This window comes from Leuciscus leuciscus (genome assembly GCF_965113295.1).
Source record: "Leuciscus leuciscus genome assembly, chromosome: 16".
Lineage (NCBI taxonomy): Eukaryota > Metazoa > Chordata > Actinopteri > Cypriniformes > Leuciscidae > Leuciscus > Leuciscus leuciscus.
Window position 1 is genome coordinate 19,047,729 of NC_138740.1, and position 24,903 is coordinate 19,072,631.

The following is a 24,903-nucleotide window of genomic DNA, read 5'->3' on the forward strand; positions in this document are numbered from 1 at the left end:
GTTTTAATTAGGCTACCATAGTAATTGGTAAAATATGGAAGCTGACTACTTTTTGATTACTTTTAGATTACTTTTGACCTAACTCATTTACCACATTGAATTGAATAGAATAATATTGTACCATATTGATATAAAAATACAAAGAGAAAGAAAATATAGCCTATCCCATTCATACAACATGGAGTGCATTAAATATTACATTAAGTCAGGGTTTCCCAAACTGGTGTTCATGAAGGAACTGCAGGGGGTTTGTTAGTTTAATGAAAAGCTATAATATTGAAATAAATCAAACAATTTTAAAATAATAAAAATTATAATAAAAATGTGTTTGAAAGACAAAAGCCTTACAAACACATCGCAATACACATGGTTAAATGACTTACTGAGTTATAATTCAAATAATAATCAGTGTGTTCACCAGGAGTTTATTCGAAATGCAATGTTGAGAAATGATTTCTGTAAATCCAGTGGTCAAATGCTTTGTGTGGCCTCTCAATTTTCCATGTAATTATAGGCACATGAATAGTAGCCGGTCTGTGTGTGCAATTTCACAAAACTAGAAGACTTTCTGAATGTATAAGCAATATATATATATATTTTTTTTAACATGAAAAATAATTATGGATAAACAATAGAATGATTTACTGCCATTGTGTGAATGTAATCATGTAATCAATAAAAAAGTAACTAGTCTATTTTAAAATGCATGTTTGAGCTGTCTAACCTGAAAAATATGTCAGTGTGATTGTTTCGTCTCAAGATGCACACCAGTAATGTTTTGTTAAGGCACGTTTATAAAAGCTATACTTAAATGTCTAAATTTAACTAAGGCGTACTCCTGTCTTAATCTAAGAACGGTCTGTGAAACCAGGCCAATTTAATCTAATTTAAGTTTTTACTTAATTGTTTGAATCTGATTAATCAAGATTAGTACATCAGTATTGTGTAGCCTATGTGCTGGGCTACTATGTTTTATTATTTATATAATTATTATTATTGTATTACAGCCTCTACCCAGCTTGGAAAACAGAGTGCAGGCTACAGCTGATGTAACAAACAGCAGGTAATAATAATGGGAGGCACGAGGAGGTGTCAAATGAAAAACGAGAGGGCAGGATGGAGAGCGGATGAAATTCCGTCTATCGTCAAACTCTTTCAGTTGTTATTCCGCGCAGCAGCGTGTTTTTACCAGCTAACGTACGCCGCTAACTTATTGTCACTAAAACGCAGGATTTACTGGAACCTCATTTTGCCTCTAAGATGATATTCTTGTCATTCAAACCTATTTGTCTCCTTGGACTCCTTGTCTGTGGTGGTAGGTAAAATCAAACTTCTTTAGTTAGTCCTAGAGATGGACATGGATTCTGCAGCCCCTCCTCAGCGCGTGATGGAGTCATTCGACAGGAATGCCGCGGCATCCGAAGGCAACTCCGAATATTTACAATCTGTAAGCAGCGAATCGAGCTCATTCATCATGGTTCAGCCCAAAAGTCGTCTCGAAGTGCCTTCCAGAATGTGGGTGACGACGGTTGTTGTAATCGTGATTGTCCTTCAAGTTGCCTCGACCACTGGACTCTTCCTATACTTGAACTTGTCAATGGCACAGGTAAAACTGCATGCAGCAAAAAGTTGTGTTACCTATATTTCTATTGATATTATTATTAACAGTGACTTGTGGAACAATTTATGCACTGTCTGTATCACTTTAAACTATATTTTCTGTGAAAATCATTCCACATGTAGCTAACATTCTTCAGAATTGGAGCTCTTGTTGGCAAATCATAATGGAGATCATATGGAAATGGCACTAAAGCTCTTTCATACCCCTGCAGGCTGACATGCTGTCATCTTGGTATCAAGTTTACAAGTTTTCATTGTCAGAACTGCTTTTTCTTTGACTATAGTCTTGGGATGGGTAGCCTAGTACTGGATTAATTTAGCTACCACAAGAATTAGGTCATGGGTCTTTGTCATAATGCATTCTGATACAAAGAATCAGTCAATACATTTTGCACATACAGTAGAATTGCTGAATACTTTACTAAAGCTTGTATTGAAATCATCTCAGGCTTTCAAACTCCAAGAGCTCTTTGGATGGTGTCCTTTGTATTCTGACACCTTCTTTATGTATTATGTGGGAAAGTTGTCAAGCTCTTGACTGAAAATGTCCTGTGGGGCAAATTTGCATAATGCACTGAATATTTATGTTTTTTTTATGTGTTATTAATATTGTTTCAGCAAAAAAAAAATTCTCTATTGGCTGCTGAAACGATCAAATGTGCCCTTTTAGCATTTACATGTTTTAAGTATTCATTAACATTAATAACATCTCTGTAATGTATCTCTCCATAAAGTTATAATAAAATCACTGGTAAAGGACTTTAAAACAAGGCTGAAAGTGGTCTAGGAAACTCCCCTCAAAGATAAAGAAAGATTTGTGCTCTCGGCTAAATTTTAATTAAATCAGAGGAATGCTGTCAGATTTAATTAGCAAATTAATTACTTAGAAATCCTCTCCTTTATGAGCGCTCAAGGTCAATGGTTTTGAGTGCGAGGGTTTTGCAGTTTGGGTCACGTGTGATGAGATAGACACAATACACAAGGGGCTCTGAAAACAATAATACTGTGGAAAAAAAGTCAAATGCAGAAAGCCTTAGTGAACTTCAAATATCTGTACCATAGTCATTTTTTTCTTATCATATGAACTGGGCTCTGTCTAAATAGTTTTCCATTGCGGTAAGCCTTCCCCCAAAGGCTTCTGCTTTTGTTTTTAGTGTGTGTGGCTATAGTACAAGTATGTAGAGCACAGTATTATCGGATCTAGAAAAGGCAATTTTCTGATATAATTTCCTCATATTATTATTTTGTTCTTTAACCCTTTTAAACTTTCACTAACTTTCCTGAAATTGTAACAATAAAATGATGCACTTTTTTGTGTACTTTTAGGTTTATTTATTTTAGTTGATGTAAATGTCTCTATTTCACCATCATTTGTATATGCAAGTACACAAGCTTTTAGAACTTTACTTCAGTAAAAGTATACACTTCTATAAGTTGAGACATGAAGAAAATATGAGAATTGATCATGTATTGGGTCCAGACAAAAATAACATGACTTCATGTCAGGTCAAAATAATGTTATGACAATAAAGGCCAGTAGATGGCTAAAGTGTTTTATGCAGCTTCTGCTGTGAAAGAATTCTAGATTTTATACTTAAAAAAGTTATTGGGTTTTTTTGCACTTTGGATGTTTTACAGCTTCACTCCTTCATTTCTGTTAGTGTTTGTTTAACTTTGTGGCAGATATATAGATTGTATTCAAACTTATTTAAAAAAAATCCCATTTGTTTCAGCCAAGGTGGGACTTTTTATGACCACTGAATGAAGTCATTTTATGAAGAATGAAGTTCACTGAATGAAGTTTCTAAAAAAAAGTTTTATTTTTTTATTTTTTTTACAAAAAAAGTCACCAAGTTCCCTTTCGAAGAACTTCAACACTGCGTCATGGTGTTGATGCTATTTGAACGCTCTATGTGAACCGGTCTCTGAAGCATGTGTGCATACGCGGCAAATTCTGATTGGCTTCGGCAGTCAGATGATGTCACAAGCGCGCTGACAATCTATAAAAGGCCGCCTGAACAACACGTCATCAACTCTTTTGTCTTCAGGAAGCCACTTTGTCTGTGTGAGCATGTGAAGTTCAAGCCTGCATGTCTGTCTGTTTGTTTTGTGAAGTGTCCAAGCAAAGATTGCTAGTGTGGGTTTAGAAAATGTGTCATTCCCTGAACAGAAGAGGAGAGTGGGCAATACCGCCACTCCCGTCCCACTTCCTCATCTATCACCATCTTCTGGTACTTAGAGTAGAGAGGAAGCTTTCAGTGTGCTTCCTATGTAATAACATTCGTATGGTCTGTTCCCCATTTTCCCTACTCCAATACATGGATTATGGAAGCAGTATTTTGCACTTTCCTTGTGATGTGTGAGAGAAGGTGCTGTTAACAGAAAAGAAAGAGTGGGCATGACTGCTAATAGCATCCCACTCCCTCATCTGTCGCCCCTCCAGCAAGGACCTGGAGGTGATAGTAAGGACATAGTGGTGGGAACTATGTTAACACATTTCCTGACGGTTCGCGAGGAGTAAAGTAAATGACAGAGCATAAAAAGAGTGGATTTAACCGCCATTAGCGACCCACTCTCTGTCCTCCCTCCAGCACAGGTGTATATTATGCATCTAGCATTCCCTTGCTTGAACTGTGAGGTAAAGGCAACCATCAGCCGACGAGGGCCCTAGGATACCTGTCTAACAGGTAGAGTGCTTCCCTAGTGGTTCTGCGGTGAAAGTCTTTCGGTAATAGGACACTTTAGAGAGAGAAGTGGTTCTTATCGCCATGGGCATCCCACTATCTCCAGATGTTTTCATTTTCTCACCCCCTCCAGATGTTTAATGGAGGTAGCAGGTGTTGATTAGCTTTGTCGACACGCTTCCACTTTTGATTTTTAGAGCTGCCATGGGTGTTCCGCTCTCGGGGTGGTCTCGCCAGATCTCCCGAAATTACCTCTGCTATTTCTCCTTGAGTAGAATTGAGGGTTGCTCAAAAGATGCTTATTGCCATACTTCAGGCATGCCTTCCTTCAGACAATCTGGAGCTAATGCCGTGTTGTTCAGGCGCCCATTTATAGACTTTCAGCATGCTTGTGATGTCATCCGACTGCCGTAGCCAATCAGAGACTGGCTTGTATGCACATGTGCTTCAAAGGCCGGTTCACGTGGAGCATTCTCATAATGTCAACACCGTGTGTGACGCAGCGTCTCGTTTACCTTCTCAGGGATCCAGGTTACTTAATGTTTTTTTTGTGCATTATATAACCGTAAAGCTAAATTAATATTTGAGTTATGAAAGTTTTGTATTGTATTCCTGAGAAAGAAAGCTTTTTAGGATGTTTCATCACATGAGGAGACATCAAATATTTTTAAGTGGACTGGTGAATTGAGATCGGTGTCATCGACAGGCTCGGACAGAAGGTGTGGTGGAGGAGCTGAGGTGTCTTGGTCTTCTGAATGCTATGGAGAAGGAACAGGATGTACCTGATGACCTGGTTCAGCTCTTTGGGGAGCCGTGCATTAAACTAGCTGAAGGACTCAAAGCCTACATCTCCAAGGTAAAGAGATACTGCATTTCTTAATAAAACATACAAAGAAATGCAGAGGGACTTATTTAAAACAATCCAACATAAAGTTTTACTGATGTATTTCTCCCACACGGTTGCTTTGAACCTTTTGCCAAGCTTTGAAACTGGCAGAATGTTTATCTTATCCAAGAAATCCTACAAAGATGTTACATATAATTCTTTTAGACATGAAAGCACATTAAACATGCAAGTGCATCAAAAGCATGCTCTGCTTCTTATCACTGATGTCTACTGTATAAGTGGGAATGAGTCTGTTTATGGCATTTTCAATGGCATTTGGACCCTTTAGATATGCACAATACCAGTGGGAAAGTAGCTGCAGAAAACCACAGAGCCCTGGGAACCTTCAACACACAAAAGCATTCAGCATTGCTTCCTCTGAAAACTAAGTTATTTAACAGATTTCTGGTCACTTGTAAGCAATTTACAATCAACTAAGTTTTTTTAAAAACTTGCACTCATTCCTTTTTACTCAAAAAGTTTAAGAAATGAATAGTATATTTGAAAAAGCTAAGACCAGTCATATCAGTAACCTAATAAAAGTTGTTTTATTTAACATGGAGTGGATCTCCTCATGGGGGCGACCATATTGAGATCACATGATTAGCTGAATACTACTCGCTTTACCTCCGTAACCCCCCTATTACTGGGCACTATAGCTCACTGAATAAATCAGTCATGGCTGATTGTGAATAGCGCATTGTACAATAGCTGATGATTTTAAATTTTGTGTAATGTTGCATCCACAACACTAGTGTAAAGGCCCTTATACTTCTAGCGAAATCGAAGAACGAACAGATGTGACATCATTTAGAACAAAATTAGGCCGAAACGATGTTCGTTTTGGAGTTCGAAACAGCTTGCCAAAGCGAACTTTCTGGAAAAGTTCGCTCCGGCTGCTAAACACCTTCATACTACCATTGGTCCATGGACCATGAACACACTGGAGAGCAGCTTTACAGTCGAAAAGTTGTACTTCTGATGAAACAAGACACTGACTGTGTTTTTCATGTTTAAAATGGCAAAGCTGCTAGATTTTAAGCTATCTATTGTATAAAGTGCTATAGAAATAAGCGTGACGTGACTTTACTGGAGTGCCGTAGAGCTTGTGCAAACATATCCACTATGCTATGACCAGATACTTTTCTTATGCTTTGTTAAAATGCTCGCTGTTTTCTCAATTTTGTTGTGTGTTTATTTTGTTATTGAGTGAGAGGAAAGCGCACAGCACAGATTTACATATTCATCTAACCGTCGCTGTCAGCCGTGTGTGCGGCTTCAGATGTTTTGATAACAGTATCGCGTATTTCTAACGCCGTTTTACCCCTAAACAAAGAACAAAAAAGAACTTTGCCGTGAGTATATCGGGGCCTTTAGGTTCAGTTCACACACATATTGAAGCTTGTTCTGTCTCATCTGTGGATTTAATGTGATTGTTCCATTCCGGTGTTCCAGAAAAGAGCTGGATTGTCTTTCTGTCATGGACTTTGAATGTGGAAAATGCGTTAGTGAAGTTTATATGTGTAACACTTTTTTCAACCCTAGTAGCAGAAATTACTTTTTTACTTTTTCCCAACAAATCTAAGTATATTCTTTGGTCTCTTTTAGGTTACCGAAAACATAATCTCCAAACACACCTTTCAAGGTAACATGAAACCACAGGAATTCAAGTGTTTTCCTCATCGATTGAAGAACATCTTTCTACTGTTGCCTGAACTAACCTACAGTCTCTTTTAAAATTCAGTAATCTATACTTTTTTTAATGACTTTATATGAGTTGCTTTGACTCGTTCACTCTTTGTTCTCGACTGTTTTTCAGAAAGAGTCGCTATCCCTCCACGTACAAAATTACTCACCACTGGCAGCCCACGGCCGTCAGCTCATCTTACTCTCAGAGACAGTGGACTGCAGGGTGAGTTTGCCAGCATGTTTGGGTGTGTGCATTACAAAGGCCTTTACTTAGGTCAGCAAAAACAATCTTCTGGAAACAACCCTACAAACCACTACCAATAGGAATTCAGTAACATAACAAAAACATGTCTGACTCTTTACTGAGCAGATATCTCACCAAAAAAAAAAAAATGTGTTCCACAAATGCGTTGTTGTGGTCAAAAACAAATTTCAGCAGAAGCAGGAATGAGCAATGTTTCGGTTCACTGAGGTGATCAAGTTCTGTTGCATCTGCTTCCTTACTATACCAGGTACGACATCTTTAACCCCCCAGACCGACCTTCACCAGTCCTGTCGCCATCCTGTCCGTTCCTGGGGGAACCAAAGTTTTGGCTCCCACCTGCACAACATGACCGTGTCCAACGGCCGCCTGCGTATTCCTAGCGCAGGCCGCTACTACCTGTACGCCCAAGTCTACTTCCGTTATCTCACCCTCTCCATGGACAGTTACCACTCTGGTTCTGTCAGCCACCAGGTGGTGCAGTGTGTCTACAAGAAGACTGCCTACGCTCGGCCTATTCAGCTCCTGAAGGGTGTGGGCACCAAATGTTGGTCTCCAGACAGCGAGAACGCCCTTCACTCCATCTACCAGGGTGGCCTGTTTGAACTTCGTGCAGGTGATGAGATCTTCATCTCGGTGTCCTCTCCCACAGCTGTGTATGCAGAAGACTCCTCCAGCTACTTCGGGGCCTTCCTGTTTGACTTCTGAGGGAAGCAGTTGGGGCTTGTGGTCTCATTCCAAGGGAAAGGAAATTGTTTCAGTCTGAGGGCCCCACATGGGAACCATAAAGAGAGGGAAGCACAGATACTCCACCATCTGACGGGTTCAAATGGCCCATCTTGTTATTGTGGTCTTAGATGAGGAAGACCATTTGACCTTCGTGGGCTGAGCTTTATATGGACATTTAGGCTTCAGTAGCAAGAGTGACTCCCATCTGAATGGGCAGATCATGAGAAAATCTGTGAGGGCTTTATGAAGACAAACCTGACATTAAACATTTGGAAGACCTGAAAATGATGACACTATTTAACCACATAAAAATAATTCCGTAAGACTTTTTACCTTGAACAAATGCACAAAACTTTGTGCAAGCTGCTACTAAAAGTGCATACAAACCATGCCAGATTAATAGACTGCTTCTTTTGATGTTTTTTTCTTCTTCTTCTTCTTTTAAATAAATGTTATGTTTATATTGTTCATTCTTTCCTAAAAGGAGTATGACCACCCACGGACGAGAAGTCTCTAATTTAGGAAATTGGTTTGTTTCACTAAGCCACACATACTGTATTATGAGTCAAACATGTGTCATTCACTTATGTCTGAAGTAAAAGTCTAGCAAATAATCTAGAGCCAACATGGGGAAGATTAAGAGTGAGACATCGCATGACTCATACTTTTCAAAACAAGCCAAAATCAATCTAACCATTGTTAAATAATGTCCTTTTTTTGTTGTTTTTACTTCAATCTGTAATATCTAGGACATGAGTGTAACCTGTTCATTTCAAAATCTCAATTCTGATCCAGGCAAGATTTTTTCAGTAATTTCAAGAAACAACAAAGCATAAAGTTCATCACCAAAATCTCACAATCCACACAGAAAAGAAACACTGAAGAGCATGTTACATGTAATTATATTTCATGTAGTGCTTATGAATAAATTACAATGATAATGTGACATTCATATTTAACACCAATGGATAATGCTGAAATAAAATAAAAGTTTACATAATTTAAACAATAAGTACAAAGCACCCAACAAATGATTTCTGGCTTCTATTACATCATTATTAATATTATTTTCAACATAAATTAGTACACAATGCTCTAAGATGTTCTTAATAAAGTGGCCCGTCATATATATATATTTTTTTTAAATTAGTAACTTTTTGATTTAAAAAAAATGGAAATACTGTGGAAGTTAAGGACTGAGAACCAACCAACCAATTGAGCCATCGGAGGAGTTTCAAGTACAGTTTATAAAGGTCTTAGCATTCATTTTATGTCCCACTGTGAATTAACATAGTGGTTTGGTAGGCTAGCAGAGAAATTCAAATGATTAAAAGAGGTTGAACCAGATAGATGCAGGCTTTAACATTAAAATGGAAACATCTGGGTTCGTATGCATATCATGAAATTACACAATTCAGATGACTACATTTTGCATGCTCGGGTTACATTTGGACATGCATGTGATAGGAATATAAATGGTACATGCAATGCATACAAAGAGCATTTGTAAATGGAGAAAACTTGGGCACCATTAAGTCAAGCCTCAGAAAATGTTAATGAATGGATAATTAGAGAGTGTGCTGACAGAAGCCATTCAGAATTAAAGGGCGAATCTGACTTCTACTTACTGACTTGATGGTATAATGTAATGCATTTGCATTGATCGCATGTTCATACAGTCCAAAAATCACTTGCATAGGGAAATGCTACATAATCTGTAGTTTTAACAGTGGTTTTAAGAGCACAATGTTTGATAACCACATACACTATTGTTAAGAAGTTTGGGGTCAGTACGATTTAAAAAAAATAATATAATACTTCAATTTTACAGGGATGCATTAAATTGATCAAAAGTGACTGTAAAGACGCGTATAATGTTACAATAGATTTACATTTCAAATTAATGCTGTTTTTTTAACATTCTAGTTAACGTACTATAAAAAATTTTTACCATGGTTTCCACAAAAATATTAAGCAACTGTTGTCAACATTAATAATAATAAGAAATGTTTCTTGAGCAGCAAATCAGTATATTATAATGATTTCTGAAGGATCATGTGACACTGAAGACTGGAGTAATGATGAAAATTCAGCTGTCATCACAGGTATTGCAATAGTATTTCACAATGTTAGTGTTTTATTGTATTTTTGAACAACTAAATGCAGCCTTGATGAGCATAAGTGGCTGCTTTCAAAAAACATGAAAAATCTTACCAACCCCAAACTATTAAATGGTAGTGTAAAAATGAAGTTGTAATTTTGAAAAGTGCATGTAATATGAAAACATATACATAATGAGTCTCTTAATGCATCATCGCTAGGCAGAAACTGCACAGTGCTGCTTATGACTGATTACAAAATCTGGAAATGTAGCAAAGACTTGACAAAATGAGGAAACTGAATCATCAGACTCATAAACTGTTAACACTCAAAAAATAATTAATAACATTTAGCCCGAGAGCTTTTAGATGCTGGAATACTTGCAAGTGCTCCTTCAAATTACAAAAAATGTGCATGAACATGTAAACAACAAATAAAGGTTTTAACTGATGATTAACGTCCATCGCATAGTGGAAGAAAAATATGCAATGACTGATATCACCCCCAAAAATGCTCATTAAATCTTAAAGATGAAGACAGACGAACCAATGTAGTTGAATGATTAATGCTACAAAATGTTATGATTTCCACTGTTTCGTCACTTGTCTGTGTGGTATATATTGTGATATGTGTTGATGTTTTGATGTTAAGATTGGGTGGCTATTTGCAAACTCAAAGACTTGGTTGCACTCAGTCCCACCTCTTAAGCTATTTGCTGGAGTGCATAGAACACTTCTGAAGGTTCTCCATCCTGAAGTTGTAGCGCCTGTACCAATGAGGCCCTAAAAATGGATTCACAGTGTGAATGGACGCAAATCCAGTACTGGCAGTTCTGTAGTGCAAATCATTTGGCCAGACTGGTGTTTTCTGCCCAGTGGGTTGTTTCAAACTAGCTGGTGTTTCATGACAGCCAGTTTGGCACTTCAGTTGAAGAGAATAGAGTCAGGGTCTCGGTTGGCCATCTGGGCCATGTGTTTCAGAATGTCTTTTTTGGTGATGATGCCCAGTAAACGCCTGTGGGAAAGAGGAACAGATAATTATATTGCGCAAACGTGAATCTTCTGATGTATGGACACAATCGAAAATATTTTTCAGAACTGTAAAACTAAGCTAAGCTAAGCGAACCAAGCTTTTACCCGTTGTGAGTGACGAGACACTGGCGCAGACCCAGCTTGCGAAAGATGTCCACCACAATGTCCATGGCAGTGTGGTCTGTTACGGTAAATGGGCTGAGATCCATGATACCACGAAGCTTCAACGGGGGAGGACTGTTGGGTGGCTGTGGAGGTGTGTATTCAGTGAAGAAAATTCGGGAGGCGCTAACCACACCTTCCTGCCGCTGACGAGCATTTTCTGCCAGAGGGAAATGGAGAATAATAAACCTTCTCATGAGAGACCTATAATTCACATGAGCCCTATAATAATAATACAGTAATAGAAGGGGATAGTTCACTAAACTAGAGCCCTCATAACTGTCCAAACCTGTATGACTTTCTACTGTGTAACTGCTGAAGAACAATGAAGAATGTTTCAACGTTTTTGTCCATACAATGAAATGTGCAAAACAACAACTATAATCGTATGAACAAAAAACTATTTGGTGTCTTAAGGCCAATTCACACCGCACTAACAGACAGCGACAGACGGCAACGGATACTTCGTCGGGTTTTGTTGGACATTGAGGGGTTCGCTTGTGTTGAGAAAGCAATCCGACACAACAGATCATGTACCAAGCTGAGCCAAAAGTCACCACGTAAAAAGCAGCAGTGTCTGATTCTGTCGATAAGCACATTATTTACTCTTGAACTGTCCTGTAATTGCTTAATTACTAGAATGCTGATTATATACATGTTGTCAGTTAGAGTGGGAATGAAGGCTTGTATACATTCGTAAAAGCCCATGGAGTTTGTTAATCCATCTTGATGGATGCCACTATGAGCAGAATCCTGACATTTAAACAGTGCACTCTGACCAACGAGAGGACCGTCATGATGTGACTTACATTTACATTTTACATTTATTCATTTAGCTGACGCTTTTATACAAAGCGACTTACAATTGCTATATATGTCAGAGGTCGCACGCCTCTGGAGCAACTAGGGGTTAAGTGTCTTGCTCAGGGACACATTGGTGTCTCACAGTGGATTCGAACCCGGGTCTCTCACACCAAAGGCAATGTGTCTTATCCATTGCACCACCCCCAGCACCACCACCAGACTTGCCTTGCGAAAATTAAATGAACCCATAAAAAACTGCAACATTGTAAAAATGTAAGTCCCTGTTTCGGAACAAGACAAACAATGTACAATGTGGTCTGAAAACTGCAAAAGAAAGATCATTATATAAAATCCCCCTAAAGCTGTAATCTCTTACCAATAGAGATGACCAGATCCCTGCGCTGCACAAAGCCCACAAGTCTCTGAGACTCATGTGAGACGACCACAGGGAAGCCGCTGTATGACGTTTCAGCAATGAGCGACTCTACTTCCTCCACGCTCATCCCGTCCTGTGTAATCACGGAGAGTGGGGGGTCGCTACGGCGAGGTCGCATCACATCCATGGCCAGTGTCTTGTGGCTGAACTCCTCCTTAGACTCCAGGAAGGGGTAGCCGTTGAGACGGATGTGAGCCTCATAGATGCCCTCTCGACCCAGAGCATCTGCCACCCATTTACTAGTCATGGTGGCAGCCATGAGAGGTACGATGTATTCCAGACCGCCCGTTAGCTCAAACATGATGACCACCAGAGAGACGGTCATACGAGTCACACCGCCTATGAAAGAAAGACAGGCCTGGAAAAAAGGCACCTGGACAAGCCACTAACGGCACATTTTTAACAGAATAGAGTTTAAACAGAATTGAAAAGATTCTTACCCAAGCAGGCAGTAGCGCCCACCATAGCATAAAGGCCTGGAGTGATGCAGTCCGCTCCAGGTGAGCACCAGCCTCTAAAGATTACCCAGTCGTGGTGGTAATATGCCAGCTGCTCCATACCCACACCGAGCAGCCTTCCTGCGATCGCTCCCACAGCCATACTGGGGATGAAGAGACCAGAGGGCACCTGGAGGAACACACAGGAGAAGACAGTACAGACAACGGCCTGTGTAAACATCAAACTTTTCAAAAAGGAAATGGAAAGTGTCAAGACCTTGGGAGACGGAGGGAGGGAGGGATGGGTAATGGATGAAGAAAGAAAGAAAGAAAGAAAGAAAGAAAAAAGAAAGAAAGAAAATGGATGGAAGGAAGGAAGAAAGAAAGAGAGAGATAAAGAGAGAAAGAGAAAGAAAGAAAGGGAAAGAAAGAAAGAGAAAGAGAAAGAAAGAAAGAAAGAAAGAAAGAAAAAAATGGATGAAAGAAAGAAAGAAAGAAAGAAAGAAAATGGATGGAAGGAAGGAAGAAAGCAAGAGAGAGATAAAGAAAGAAAGAGATAAAGAAAGAAAGAGAGAGAGAAAGAAAGAAAGAAAGAAAGAAAGAAAGAAAGAAAGAAAGAAAGAAAGAGAGAGAGAGAAAGAAAGAAAGAAAGAAATGTATGGATGGAAGAAAGAAAGAGATAAAGAAAGAAAGAAAGAAAGAAAATAAAATAATGGATGGAAGGAAGGAAGGAAGAAAGAATGGTAAAAAGAAGGACAGAAATAAAGAAATGGATGAAAAAAGGAAGATAGGGTGCATGGATGAAGAAAGAAAAAGAAATGGAAGAAACAAATGAAGGAAAGATGGATGGAAGAAAAAAAAATTGAAAAAAGAAGGACAGAAATAAAGAAATGGATAGATGGAAGAAGTGATGGATGGATGAAGAAAAAGAGAGAAAGAAATGGATGGAAGGAAGGAAGAATTAATGAATGGCAAAAAGAAGGACAGAAATAAAGAAATGGATGGAAAAAGAAACAAATGAAGGAAAGATGGATAGAAGAAAGAAAGAATGGAAAAAAGAAGGACAGAAATAAAGAAATGATAGATGGAAGAAGTGATGGATGGATGAAGAAAAAGAGAAAGAAAGAAATGGATGGAAGGAAGGAAGAATTAATGAATGGCAAAAAGAAGGACAGAAATAAAGAAATGGATGGAAAAAGAAACAAATGAAGGAAAGATGGATAGAAGAAAGAAAGAATGGAAAAAAGAAGGACAGAAACAAAGAAATGGATAGATGGAAGAAATGATGGACGGATGAAGGAAAGAAGGAAGAACAGAAAAAAGACAAAGAAAGAATGGGATGAATGGATGGAATAAATAATGGTAAAAAAGACAAATAAAGAAATGGATGGAAGAAAGGAAGATAGGGTGTATGGATGGATGGATGGATGGACGAAGAAAGAAAGAAAGAAAGAAAGAAAGAAAGAAAGAAAGAAAGAAAGAAAGAAAGAAAGAAAGAAAGAAAGAAAGAAAGAAAGAAAGAAAGATGGATTGATGGAAGAAAGAAAGAATGAAAAAAGAAGGACAGAAATAAAGAAATGGATAGATGGAAAGGATGGATGGATGGATGAAGGATAGAAGGAAGAACAGAAAAAAGACAAAAAAAAGAAAGAATTAATGAATGAAAGAAAGAAAGAATGAAAGGAAGAAAGAATGGTAAAAAAGGACAGAAAGAAATGGAAGAAAGAAAGAAGGAAAAAAAGAAAGAAAGAAAGAAAGAAAGAAAGAAAGAAAGAAAGAAAGAAAGAAAGAAAGAAAGAAAGAAAGAAATGGATGTACAGAAGGAAGAACGGGAAAAAAAGACAGAAAGAAAGAAATGATGGATGGAAGAAGAAATGTATGATGGATGGAGGGATGGAAAAAGGAAGATATAATGAATGGAAGGAAAACAGGATGTATGAAAGGAAGGAGGCATGGATAGATGAATGGATGTAAGAAAGGAAGATATGATGGATGAATGATGGAAGAAAGGATGAATGATGGAAGATAGAAAGGATGGATAGATGCAAGAAAGAAAAGAAGGATGAATGGATGATGGATGTAAGAAAGGAAGCCCCAGTACCTTCATGCCGAAGGTCACGACGGTGATGAGCATCTTGAAGATCAGGGCGAGTGAGAGCTGCCACATGGCTGTGTACACATCATGTCCCGCGGGCCTGTCGGGCAGAGCGTCGCTGCTGCTCTTGGTGACGCTCACGTTGGCGTAGTTACACAGCTGTGAGGAGTCCAGCAGACCACAGTCGTTGAACAGCTCAGAGATCAGCTCGCTGGTGCTCATCCGGGTGTAGCTGTTGGGGAACGCCAGCAGAGCAGTGACCGCAGTAACAACCAGCACCTCCAGCACAGGGTAGTGACCCAGCCGAGTCGTCTTACGCCGGCGGCACCACGCAATGTTCGCGCGGATGAAGAAAGCTCCCCAGATCCCCCCGAAAATACCCAACAGGATGAAGGGTATGAGCTCCAGCAAATGCCAAGGGGAGTGGAACTCCACATAGAAGAGCACCAGCCTGCTGTTCCCAAACGGGTTGATGGAGCGAAGGGTGAAGGCCGCCACCAACGCAGCAAAGAAAGAGCGCCACAGCGTCTTCAGGGGGAAATAATAACTCACCTACAGGAAAAAGAGAGAGCGGGACTGGTCATTCAAATGACACTAGATAATGCTGAGAAGTTTATTAGAAGAAGTTTATTAGCAGCATGCTTGCCTCTTCCAGACTGAAGAGAACGCCACCGATCGGAGCGCCGAAAGCTACTGACACCCCAACGGCTGCTGCGGCGGACAATACCTAATCAACACACACACACACACACACAGAGAACGAGAAGTCAAGCAATAGACAACAAGGATTAGCTTGGATCAACAAAGGCCTCAGATGTCAAAATAAAACGTGATCTTATGTTTGGTCTCATCTTCATGATGTCGATAAAAACATTCTCACAACGAGTCACGTTTAAAACAGAAAACCACAAAAACAGGATAACAGAACTAGAATGTCCTTAGCGGCAAGCCGCAAAAATGTAACAACAAATGCAACAAATATTTATAGGGAGTGACAGATGGGAGATAGAAGTTAAAAACAGGGATCATAGCCTTTAGTCGCACAGAGGAATAAGGGAAGTTCATATTATATTGGATATGACAAAGGTGTTTCTTAAATGGATAGTTGAAAATGATCCCATAATTTGATCACCCTCAAGCCATTCTAGGTGTATATGAGTTTCTTCTTTCAGCCAAACACAGTTAAAAACATCCTGGCTCTTCCAAGCTTTATAATGGGAATGAATAGAGCCTGAGATTTTGAAGCTCAAAAAAGCGCATCCATCCATCATAAATGTATTCCGTACGACTCCGGGGGGTTAATAAAGGCCTTCTGAAGCGAAGCGGTGCGTTTTTTTAAGACAAATACCCATATTTAAAACTTTTAGCAGTTCAAACAAAAAGGGCTAGGCAACAAACTCAATATGTTATGCGTCGGGTCAGAAGTCACTCTTCCACCAGAACTCGACTAACCTACGGCTGTGATTATAGTATATAAAGTTATAATATGGATATTTTTTTAACAAAAAACACATCGCTTCGCTTCAGAAGGCCTTTATTAACCCCCTGGAGTCGTACGGATTACTTTTATGATGGATGGATGCACTTTTTGGGGCTTTAAAACCTCAGGCTCTATTCACTCCCATTATAAAGCTTGGAAGAGGCAGGATGTTTTTACATATTTACATTTATTCATTTAGCTGACGCTTTTATCCAAAGCGACTTACAATTGCTATATATGTCAGAGGTCGCACGCCTCTGGAGCAACTAGGGGTTAAGTGTCTTGCTCAGGGACACATTGGTGTCTCACAGTGGATTCGAACCCGGGTCTCTCACACCAAAGGCAATGTGTCTTATCCATTGCGCCACCCCCCCCTTCTGTTATATATACACTCCGACTGTGTCAATTATGGGATAATTTTCATTTTTGGGTGAACTATTGCTTTAAAGCCAAATGTTTATTTCTCAGACATAGAATGGGTGGAAATTAATTCATCATGAAAAAACTAAATTATCTATTGTTACTTTATTCATATTGAATAATAATAATAATATAATTCAACAACAAAAAAATGTAAGGGGGATTTCTAATGGGTAAAAAGGCAATCAATCACATTTACTCATCATACCTCTCGTCTCTTTGCCTCATTCTTGCGATACTTGGTGAAGAGGTGGCACAGGATGTTTCCACAGCAACAGGCCACATGGACTAGAGGCCCTTCTTTGCCCAGACTGAGTCCAGATGACACAGCCAGCACTAGGGTGATGGTTTTAATCATAAGAGTCCATTTACCCAGGTAGCCCCTGATGATAAACCCACTCAAGATGGTCTTGATCTAGAGGGTCAAACAAAAACTGTGATATTCACATGTGATATTCTAATTTCTAATATTAAATATTATACAGGCACTAAAATTCTTTAGCTTACCTCAGGTATTCCAGAGCCACAGGCATACGGGGCAAAGGCCCTGACTAAAGACACAGCCAGGAAGGAGAAAAGCAACGCCCAGCACACATACATCATGTAATTCATGATGTAGGCGAAAGGGCCGTCATTGCTGCCGACGATGAGCTCTGCCCAGCTTTTCCATTGAGGGCAATTGTCTCTCTCCTGGAAGGTCGTCTCATTGGAGTTCCAGCAGCAGTGCTCATGATTGAACCAGAAGCCGTTCAGACACACTCCCTCCTTCAGATCGGTCATCCAGTGGGCAGAGATGTCGATCCCACCAGCCAGGGCACCTGGAATCAAATAGAACAGCACATGCTATAAAACATCACGGTAAGGCCAGCTCTATAATCACTCCTCATGATACTTCTGCTTTAATATTATAGAGACGAACCAACCTGACATCAGTCCCACGAGCAGCATGAGAAGCCAGCCGGAGAAGGCGTCACTGATGCTTTTCAGCAACGCCCAGGTTGACTCTTTACTCTTGGTAGCAATCTATCATGAAGAGAAATAGAAGATCAAAGACAGTCAAGTCACCTTTATTTATATAGCGCTTTATATAATACATATTGTTTCAAATTAGCTTTACCGTAATAAACAGGAAAATAACAATCAATGATGCAAACTTTAATTATGAGACAAACTCAAATTCTGCTGTACAGCAGCTCTACAGAAGACAATAGCGTCATTATTCAGCTCAAGTCAGTTCAGTGTTCGCTCAGTTTAGTTCAATAACTGTTATACACATATATAACCGATTCACTCAATAACCGATACACATAACTGTCGCAAAATTTGTCAATTACGAAACAAATTCGATTCAGTTATAAAGCAGCTCTACAGAAGACAATAGTATCCATAGTTCAAGATTTGTTCTCATGTGATAGTGTCAGTACAGTCAGTCTGATGTTACTGAATATGACGTCTTTTAAAACCCAACTAAAGCCCTTTTTAGACGGGACTAGTTTTTCAGGGCGCCGTGTTCGTGTTTCAAAGACGTACTTTGCGATTTTAATCCTGTCTGAGTCTGTGTTTTTCTCACACAACCTCAGTAAAAATTCCAGGGCAAATGACCTGCTGTTTTTCAGCGAACTCAACGGTCCTCTGAGAAATCCAATCCCGTCCGAATGCAAAGAGTCCAGATTTCTCTGCTCACTTATTTCTTATAAATACCCACTGCTATAAACTCGTGAAGTTTACTGAATTTTTTATTTATTTTTTATAATAAATTAAAATCATATCAACAAATAACAAATTAAAAGACATATACATGACGCACGCACAGCACATGAGCTTCTGTTACGGCCACATCTAGAAAACACACACTCCCACTTCTGTAATAAACATGGAGATGTTAGTCCCGTCCGAATCGGTACATGAAATCACAGACGTCGAGTGATAAGAATTGTAACTCAAACGTCGTTTAGAAAACTAGTCTCTAAGGCTAGGCTTAAGCAAGCCAAAGTTGACTGTGGCAAGGAACTCTTTCGGGTGATGGAAAGGCAGAAAAAACTATAGGAGAAACCAGACACGGGGTGGGGGGCAGTTCTACTCTGGCCAAATGAATGATGTGTGACAAGCTTATACTACAGCTCAAGTGTTTTTAATTGGTCGGGATACACAACATGCAAGATTCATGTCTTTCCGAGCATTAAAGATGATGTTTAAAAAGTCAGAAAGATTCAACTGAGTATTGTCACCTCTCTGTGGCGATCTCGGTCCTTAGATTTCTCCCGGACCCAATCGATGGTGTTGAAATCTTCATATGTGCCGACCCCAGGCACTGGCTCATCTAGTAAATCCATCAGTTTAGGAACCCCATTAGGCCCAGCTCCATATGAACCACCTGCACAGATAAACAAAAAAAGATATATACATACAGGTTAAAAGTGCTAATAAATAACAAGTTGTGACAGTTATAGGCCTTAGGTGTAATACCACAAATGATCACAAGAGCCCTTTATCTGAAACATTTTCTACCAAAAAGACCAGAGGGGCCTGAAGACCTGGATTTGCACTCGTCACTTAAACCTGCTTTTGTTGAACAAGGAATTATTCATGTCAGAAGTCAAGGGTTGGGATAATGTCATCAAAATCTACTCTCTTATGCACATCAATGGACATTCAAAAGATTTTTATATGTTTTTGAAAGAGGTCTCTTACGATAACCGAGACTGCATTTATTTGATCAAAAAAACAGTAAAAAGTGTCATAATATTGTGAAATATTATGACAATTTAAAATAACAGTATTCTATTTTAATACATTTTAAAATGTGATTTTAAAATATATCAAAGCTGGATTTTCAGCATCATTACTCCAGTCTTCGGTGTCACATGATCCTTAGGAAGTCATTCTAATATGCTGATTTGATGCTCAAGAAACATTTCTTATTATTGAAAACAGTTGTGCTGCTTTATATCTCTGTGGAAAGGAAACTGTGATAATTTTTTTCAAGATTATTTAATGAATAGAAAGTTTAAAAGAACAGCATTTATTCAATATAGAAATCTTCTGTACAGCATTACAAATGTCTTTACTGTCACTTTTTAACAATTTAATGCATCCCTGCTAAATAAAGGTATTAAAAAAGGAATTTGACCCCAAACTTTTGACCGGCTGTGCACAGTGGCTCCAGTCACTTCATTTCCGATGTACACTACCGTTCAAAAGTTTGGGGTCAGTAAGATTTTTAATGTTTTTAAAAGAAGTACCTTCTGCTCACCAAGGCTGCATTTATTTGATTAAAAATACAAACAAAAACAGTAATATTGTGAAATATTATTCCAATTTAAAACAGCTGTTTTCTATGTGAATAAACAGTAAACTGTAATTTATTCCTGTGATCAAAGCTGAATTTTCAGCATCATTACTCCAGTCTTCAGTGTCACATGATCCTTCAGATATCATTCTAATATGATGATTTGATGCTCAAGAAACATTTATGATTATTATCAATGTTGAAAACAGTTATTTACATTTTTATTTCATGATGCTATGATGAATAGAAAGTTCAAAAGAACAGCATTTATCTGAAATCTAAAGCTTTTGTAACATTAAACACTACCGTTCAAAAGTTTGGGGTCAGTAAGAATTTTAATTTTATTTTGGGGGGAAATAAATAAAATAAATCAATACTTTTATTCATCAAGGATGAGTTAAACTGATCAAAAGTTACAGAAAAGACATATATAATGTTAGAAAATATTCTATTTTAAATAAATGCTGTTCTTTTGAACTTTCTATTCATCAAAGAATTAAAAAAAACTGTTTTCAACATTGATAATAATAATGAATGTTTCTTGAGCATCAAATCACCATATTAGAATGATTTCTGAAGGATCATGTGACACTGAAGACTGGAGTAATGATGATGAAAATTCAGTTTTGTTCACAGGAATAAATTACAGTTTAAAATATATTAAAATAGAAAACAGTAATTTTAAATTGTCATAATATTTCACAATATTACTGGGGTTTTTTTGTTTTTGTTTTTTTTATAAAATAAATGCAGCCTTGGTGAGTAGAAGATACTTCTTTTAAAAACATTACAAAAATCTTACTGACCCCAAACTTTGGAACGGTAGTGTATATTTTAATCATTTATTATTATTTATTAAATAGGCTATATATCACTACTACTAGTAAATATTTTTAAATATTATATATAAAATTTCAATGCAGCATTACTTGTGAGCAGATTATGCATTAACATTTACATATTATTATCATTATGCAGTGTAAGTCATAGATGGTGCACATTCCTGTTCCAGTGTTCACGGTTCTTCACGTGATTTTCATAAGAATGATTTTACTGGTACCAAGAACAGGAAATAAACTTACTCAACAAAAAACACAGCAATAAAACTAGCTATGGTTAATAATTATCTACCTTCTAGAAAACAAAGCTTAATTTTATATTAATTACTACGCCATGATGTGTGCATAAGGACACGAAGAGTACAACAGAAAAGTAACCCATTTTTGTTTATGAAAAAATAATCACAAAATGTTAGTGTTTGAGAAAAGAAGAAAAAAAAACATAAAATGTGTGGAAGTAGCAAATCACACAGCAGACACTACAAAGCAACTAATATCAAACGCAGAGGAAGTCCAAGGGAAATGGATGGATGTAAAAACCTGACACCGGTAAAAATATGAAACTAGCTACAATAGAAAAAACTAGAGGGGACCCTTTGATCTCTTTGATAAAAGGATTTATGTGAGGGGGGGCGGCAAATACCAAAGTTGTGACCTCAGCGAATTCTCACCACTATTTTCTCACAGACACGCAAACACCAGAGACCTATTCATTACACATTTGCCCCCAAAACCTATATCAAATGATGAGAGAAAGGGAAAAAACTATGGGAATCTCATGAATGACAATAAAAATGAAGAAAAGAACGAAAATGAATAAGGATAAAACTGGGTGGCAGCTACATTGGAGAAATAATATGACATATATTGTCACCTCTCCACATCATCGTTGTCACTGTGGCTATTTTCGATCCCCTTTGTCTCATTTGACTATAAACACAACACAACACATGAGTTTGGGTAGATCTGGCACTCACCTGAGCTATAGTCCCGGTCTAGAGGAGGTACGTCATCTGTGCTGGAAAAGTCCAGCGTGGCTCCTGCGATCTCCACCATATCCTCATCGCTGGTTCCGCTCTGCAGGCTGTTGAAGCTCTCACTGCAATAGCCAGTGTTGTCCATCGTTCCTCCGGACTGTGGAGGACATAGAAATGTCCTTTGACCTGAGCACAAGAGACTCCATTTAAGTTAAAGCTTGACAGGTCCCACCCTACTATTAATGTTTACCTTGCACTTCTAGACTGAATAGTAACAGCATATTTACATCATGACTTTTTAATTTCATTTGTTAGGATTCTGGACTATAAGTAATAAAAAGCGGATGTACTCTGAATATAGAATTTACAATAGTCATAAAGAATTTAATAATAATATTAAGAATTTATTTATTCCCAGCAAACCTATGCAGAAAATGAATTTCAAATCATTACTATGAACTCTCTTTAGCATCCTTTTTCCTTTTTTTTCTAATTTTGTATTGGTTTTAAAAGTTTAAAAGTACAGCCAAGGGTACATTATTATAAACAAAAACAAAAGACATAAATAAAGTTGAATAAAACACTAAACTGTTCGCAAATATTACCAAGTTTCTTATTTTTCAAACTTAATCTTGTTTTTAGATATTGTTGAACTTCTGCCTTTAAAATTAAAAGCAAAGACTTATTTCCACCATATCTACATATCTAGCGGATTAGATTAAAGGTTTACCAACTGAGTTACTAAACCAGAGCTAATGACATCAGCAAACTTTAAATATGGGTCATTTTAGCTTAGCCAACTAGCTTGCAAAAGAAGTATGAGTAATATGCTGTATATGGTAAATGGCAGCAAAATGGAGTAGAAAAAAAGCGCATGTAACACTCTTCCTAATCTGATTCAGGCTCGCAGCAGTGGGGGACTATGACAAATGTACAAAAATACTCATAAGGCTGGTTAGCAGGATAGCTATAAGGGCTGCTTGCTAACCAGCTGTAATTTTCATAAACTTAAGAACCGTGGCTTAATGGTATCAAGTCGAACTATTTCAGAATATATTTATAATTTTAACATGCCGTATATTGCCTGTACTTTGGTAAAAGTGAAACTAGTAAACAATTACCTTGTTTGCTATCTCAAGCGCCGATGCCAATGACGTACAAATTAAGACATGTTCAGCCGAGTGCCGAGACACAATATCTTGTGTGTAGACTTCAGCATTCGATTAAGAGTGTCTCTGAAAGTTGTCCTCTGTCACTACTGTTCAAAATCTAGCTTGTATCAGAGAATGTCTAATAAGACAGACGGGCTCTGCTTGTATCTACCTCAGACAAAAAACGTATAGATATAAAACCTGTTATGTGCAACCTTGTGACCCTTTCTGGTGTTTTGTATTTTTAATGTATTGATTATTTCTTATTTATTTTCGTGAGTTTATACATTTTGTAATTAAATTGAATGTTTAGGCTATTTAATCCTTTGTGAAAAGGTGTGATTTAAAAAAAATCTTAGTTGTATTGAATGCGCACTTAAAGAAAATATAAATGAAATAAAAGTCCTCTTAAGCTTACCTAAAGAGAGTGCACTTAAATGACTGTTCTTAACACACAGGTACACTTTTAAAGTGCACTTTGTAAAATTAAATGTTGTATTTTAAAGTAGGCTACATTTTAAATCATTGTTTATTTTGATGTGTTGATTAACATAGACCTACCAAAGCACATGTTCTTGATTATAATTTTAACTGCAGTTTTATTTTATTTTACATTTAAAGTGAATATTTTATCAATGTTTTTATTTATTTATAAATACTAATTGGCAGCTTAATCATTACAAATATGTAATTACAAATATACTGAAATGTTTGACATGCAAATGTCAATAGAAATAACATTAAATGTAGCCTATATTCTAGTTTACCATAAAATTCTTGTCATTACATTCGGCAGTACACTTTAATCATATTTCAAAGACAATAAAGTAATTATGAAATAACATAAAAAGATGTGAGTAAAAAGCTAAATAAAAAAACCTCAAGTTCAGCTAATTGAATTTCATATAAATGTAAAGTGTATTACATGTATTCTACTGTAATAATATTATTCTATAACTATAACTGCTATAAATATGATTCAAAAACAAATTATAAAAACTTTAATTATGCTATAATTATAATTCATTTAATTGTAAATAATGTAATTAAAGGAACAAAATGAAAATCCTGTTATCTTTTACTCACGCTCATGTCGTTCCAAACTGTATGAGTTTCTTCTGGTGAACACAAAAGAAGATATTTTGAAGAATGTTGGTAACAAGACAGTTGACGGCACCGATTGACTTCCATATATTTTTTTCCTATATGGAAGTCAATGGGTGCCGTCAACTGTCTTGTTACCAACATTCTTCAAAATATCTTCTTTTGTGTTCACCAGAAGAAAGAAACTCATACAGGTTTGGAACGACATGAGGGTGAGTAAATGATGACAACATTTTCGTTTTTGGGTGAACTATCGCCTAGTGAACTGTCTGGAAACTATAGCCTAAATTAGGCCTAAAGTAGCTTATATTCTTTTAAAATATATAATATCCATAATATGTAGGACTATAGCCTACTAAGCTGTAAACCAGCCTACTTGTTTTTCACAAGGGATGTTTGTTGCTTTAAATGCAAATTGCAAATTGACACAAATAAGAATACATGGACAGTACACACACACACACACACGCACACGCACACGCACACGCACACGCACACACACACACACACACACACACACACACACACACACACACACACACACACACACACACACACACACACACACACACACACACACACACACACACACACACACACACACACACACACACACACACACACACACAGGCGATCAATGAGTGGCTCAATGTTGCCCTCTATAGGTGAGAAAGTACAGACAAACTGAGGCGACCTACTCTTGATCAC

General features: G+C 37.7%; 2 protein-coding genes across 3 annotated transcripts; one reads left to right on the forward strand and one right to left on the reverse strand.

Moving 5' to 3' along the window:
• Nucleotides 1-1,114: 1,114 nt before the first annotated feature.
• Nucleotides 1,115-10,473, forward strand: tnfsf10l3 (tumor necrosis factor (ligand) superfamily, member 10 like 3). 2 transcript variants are annotated; one of them, XM_082140916.1, is made up of 6 exons: nt 1,115-1,197; nt 1,320-1,606; nt 5,011-5,160; nt 6,799-6,835; nt 7,010-7,102; nt 7,392-10,473. In XM_082140916.1, the coding sequence occupies exons 2-6, from the start codon at nt 1,352-1,354 to the stop codon at nt 7,847-7,849; spliced, it is 993 nt and encodes a 330-aa protein (XP_081997042.1). In that variant the 5' UTR covers nt 1,115-1,197; nt 1,320-1,351; the 3' UTR covers nt 7,850-10,473. The 2 variants fall into 2 exon arrangements, with proteins under 2 accessions (XP_081997042.1, XP_081997041.1); XM_082140915.1 differs by having other exon boundaries at nt 1,121-1,606.
• On the reverse strand, nt 8,757-23,202 carry clcn5a (chloride channel, voltage-sensitive 5a). Its single transcript, XM_082140880.1, has 12 exons — nt 23,062-23,202; nt 21,941-22,126; nt 19,064-19,209; nt 17,759-17,858; nt 17,343-17,653; nt 17,044-17,250; nt 15,582-15,662; nt 14,942-15,487; nt 12,844-13,030; nt 12,344-12,742; nt 11,107-11,323; nt 8,757-10,984 (listed from the first exon to the last, which is right to left on the reverse strand). Exons 2-12 carry the CDS (start codon nt 22,083-22,085, stop codon nt 10,894-10,896), a joined length of 2,430 nt encoding a protein of 809 aa, XP_081997006.1. The 5' UTR covers nt 22,086-22,126; nt 23,062-23,202; the 3' UTR covers nt 8,757-10,893.
• Between the last annotated feature and the right edge of the window lie 1,701 nt (nt 23,203-24,903).

Bases quoted from the DNA above. Each gene is read 5' to 3' on its own strand.
- tnfsf10l3 (XM_082140916.1), top strand. From the start codon at position 1,352: ATGGACATGGATTCTGCAGCCCCTCCTCAGCGCGTGATGGAGTCATTC. The intron at 1,607-5,010 runs GTAAAACTGCAT...TGTCATCGACAG, and splicing joins TGAACTTGTCAATGGCACAG to GCTCGGACAGAAGGTGTGGT. The intron at 7,103-7,391 runs GTGAGTTTGCCA...TTACTATACCAG, and splicing joins CAGAGACAGTGGACTGCAGG to GTACGACATCTTTAACCCCC.
- clcn5a (XM_082140880.1), bottom strand. From the start codon at position 22,085: ATGGACAACACTGGCTATTGCAGTGAGAGCTTCAACAGCCTGCAGAGC. The intron at 17,654-17,758 runs GTTGGTTCGTCT...ATTTGATTCCAG, and splicing joins GCTCGTGGGACTGATGTCAG to GTGCCCTGGCTGGTGGGATC. The intron at 15,488-15,581 runs GCAAGCATGCTG...TTTTTCCTGTAG, and splicing joins TTCTCTTCAGTCTGGAAGAG to GTGAGTTATTATTTCCCCCT.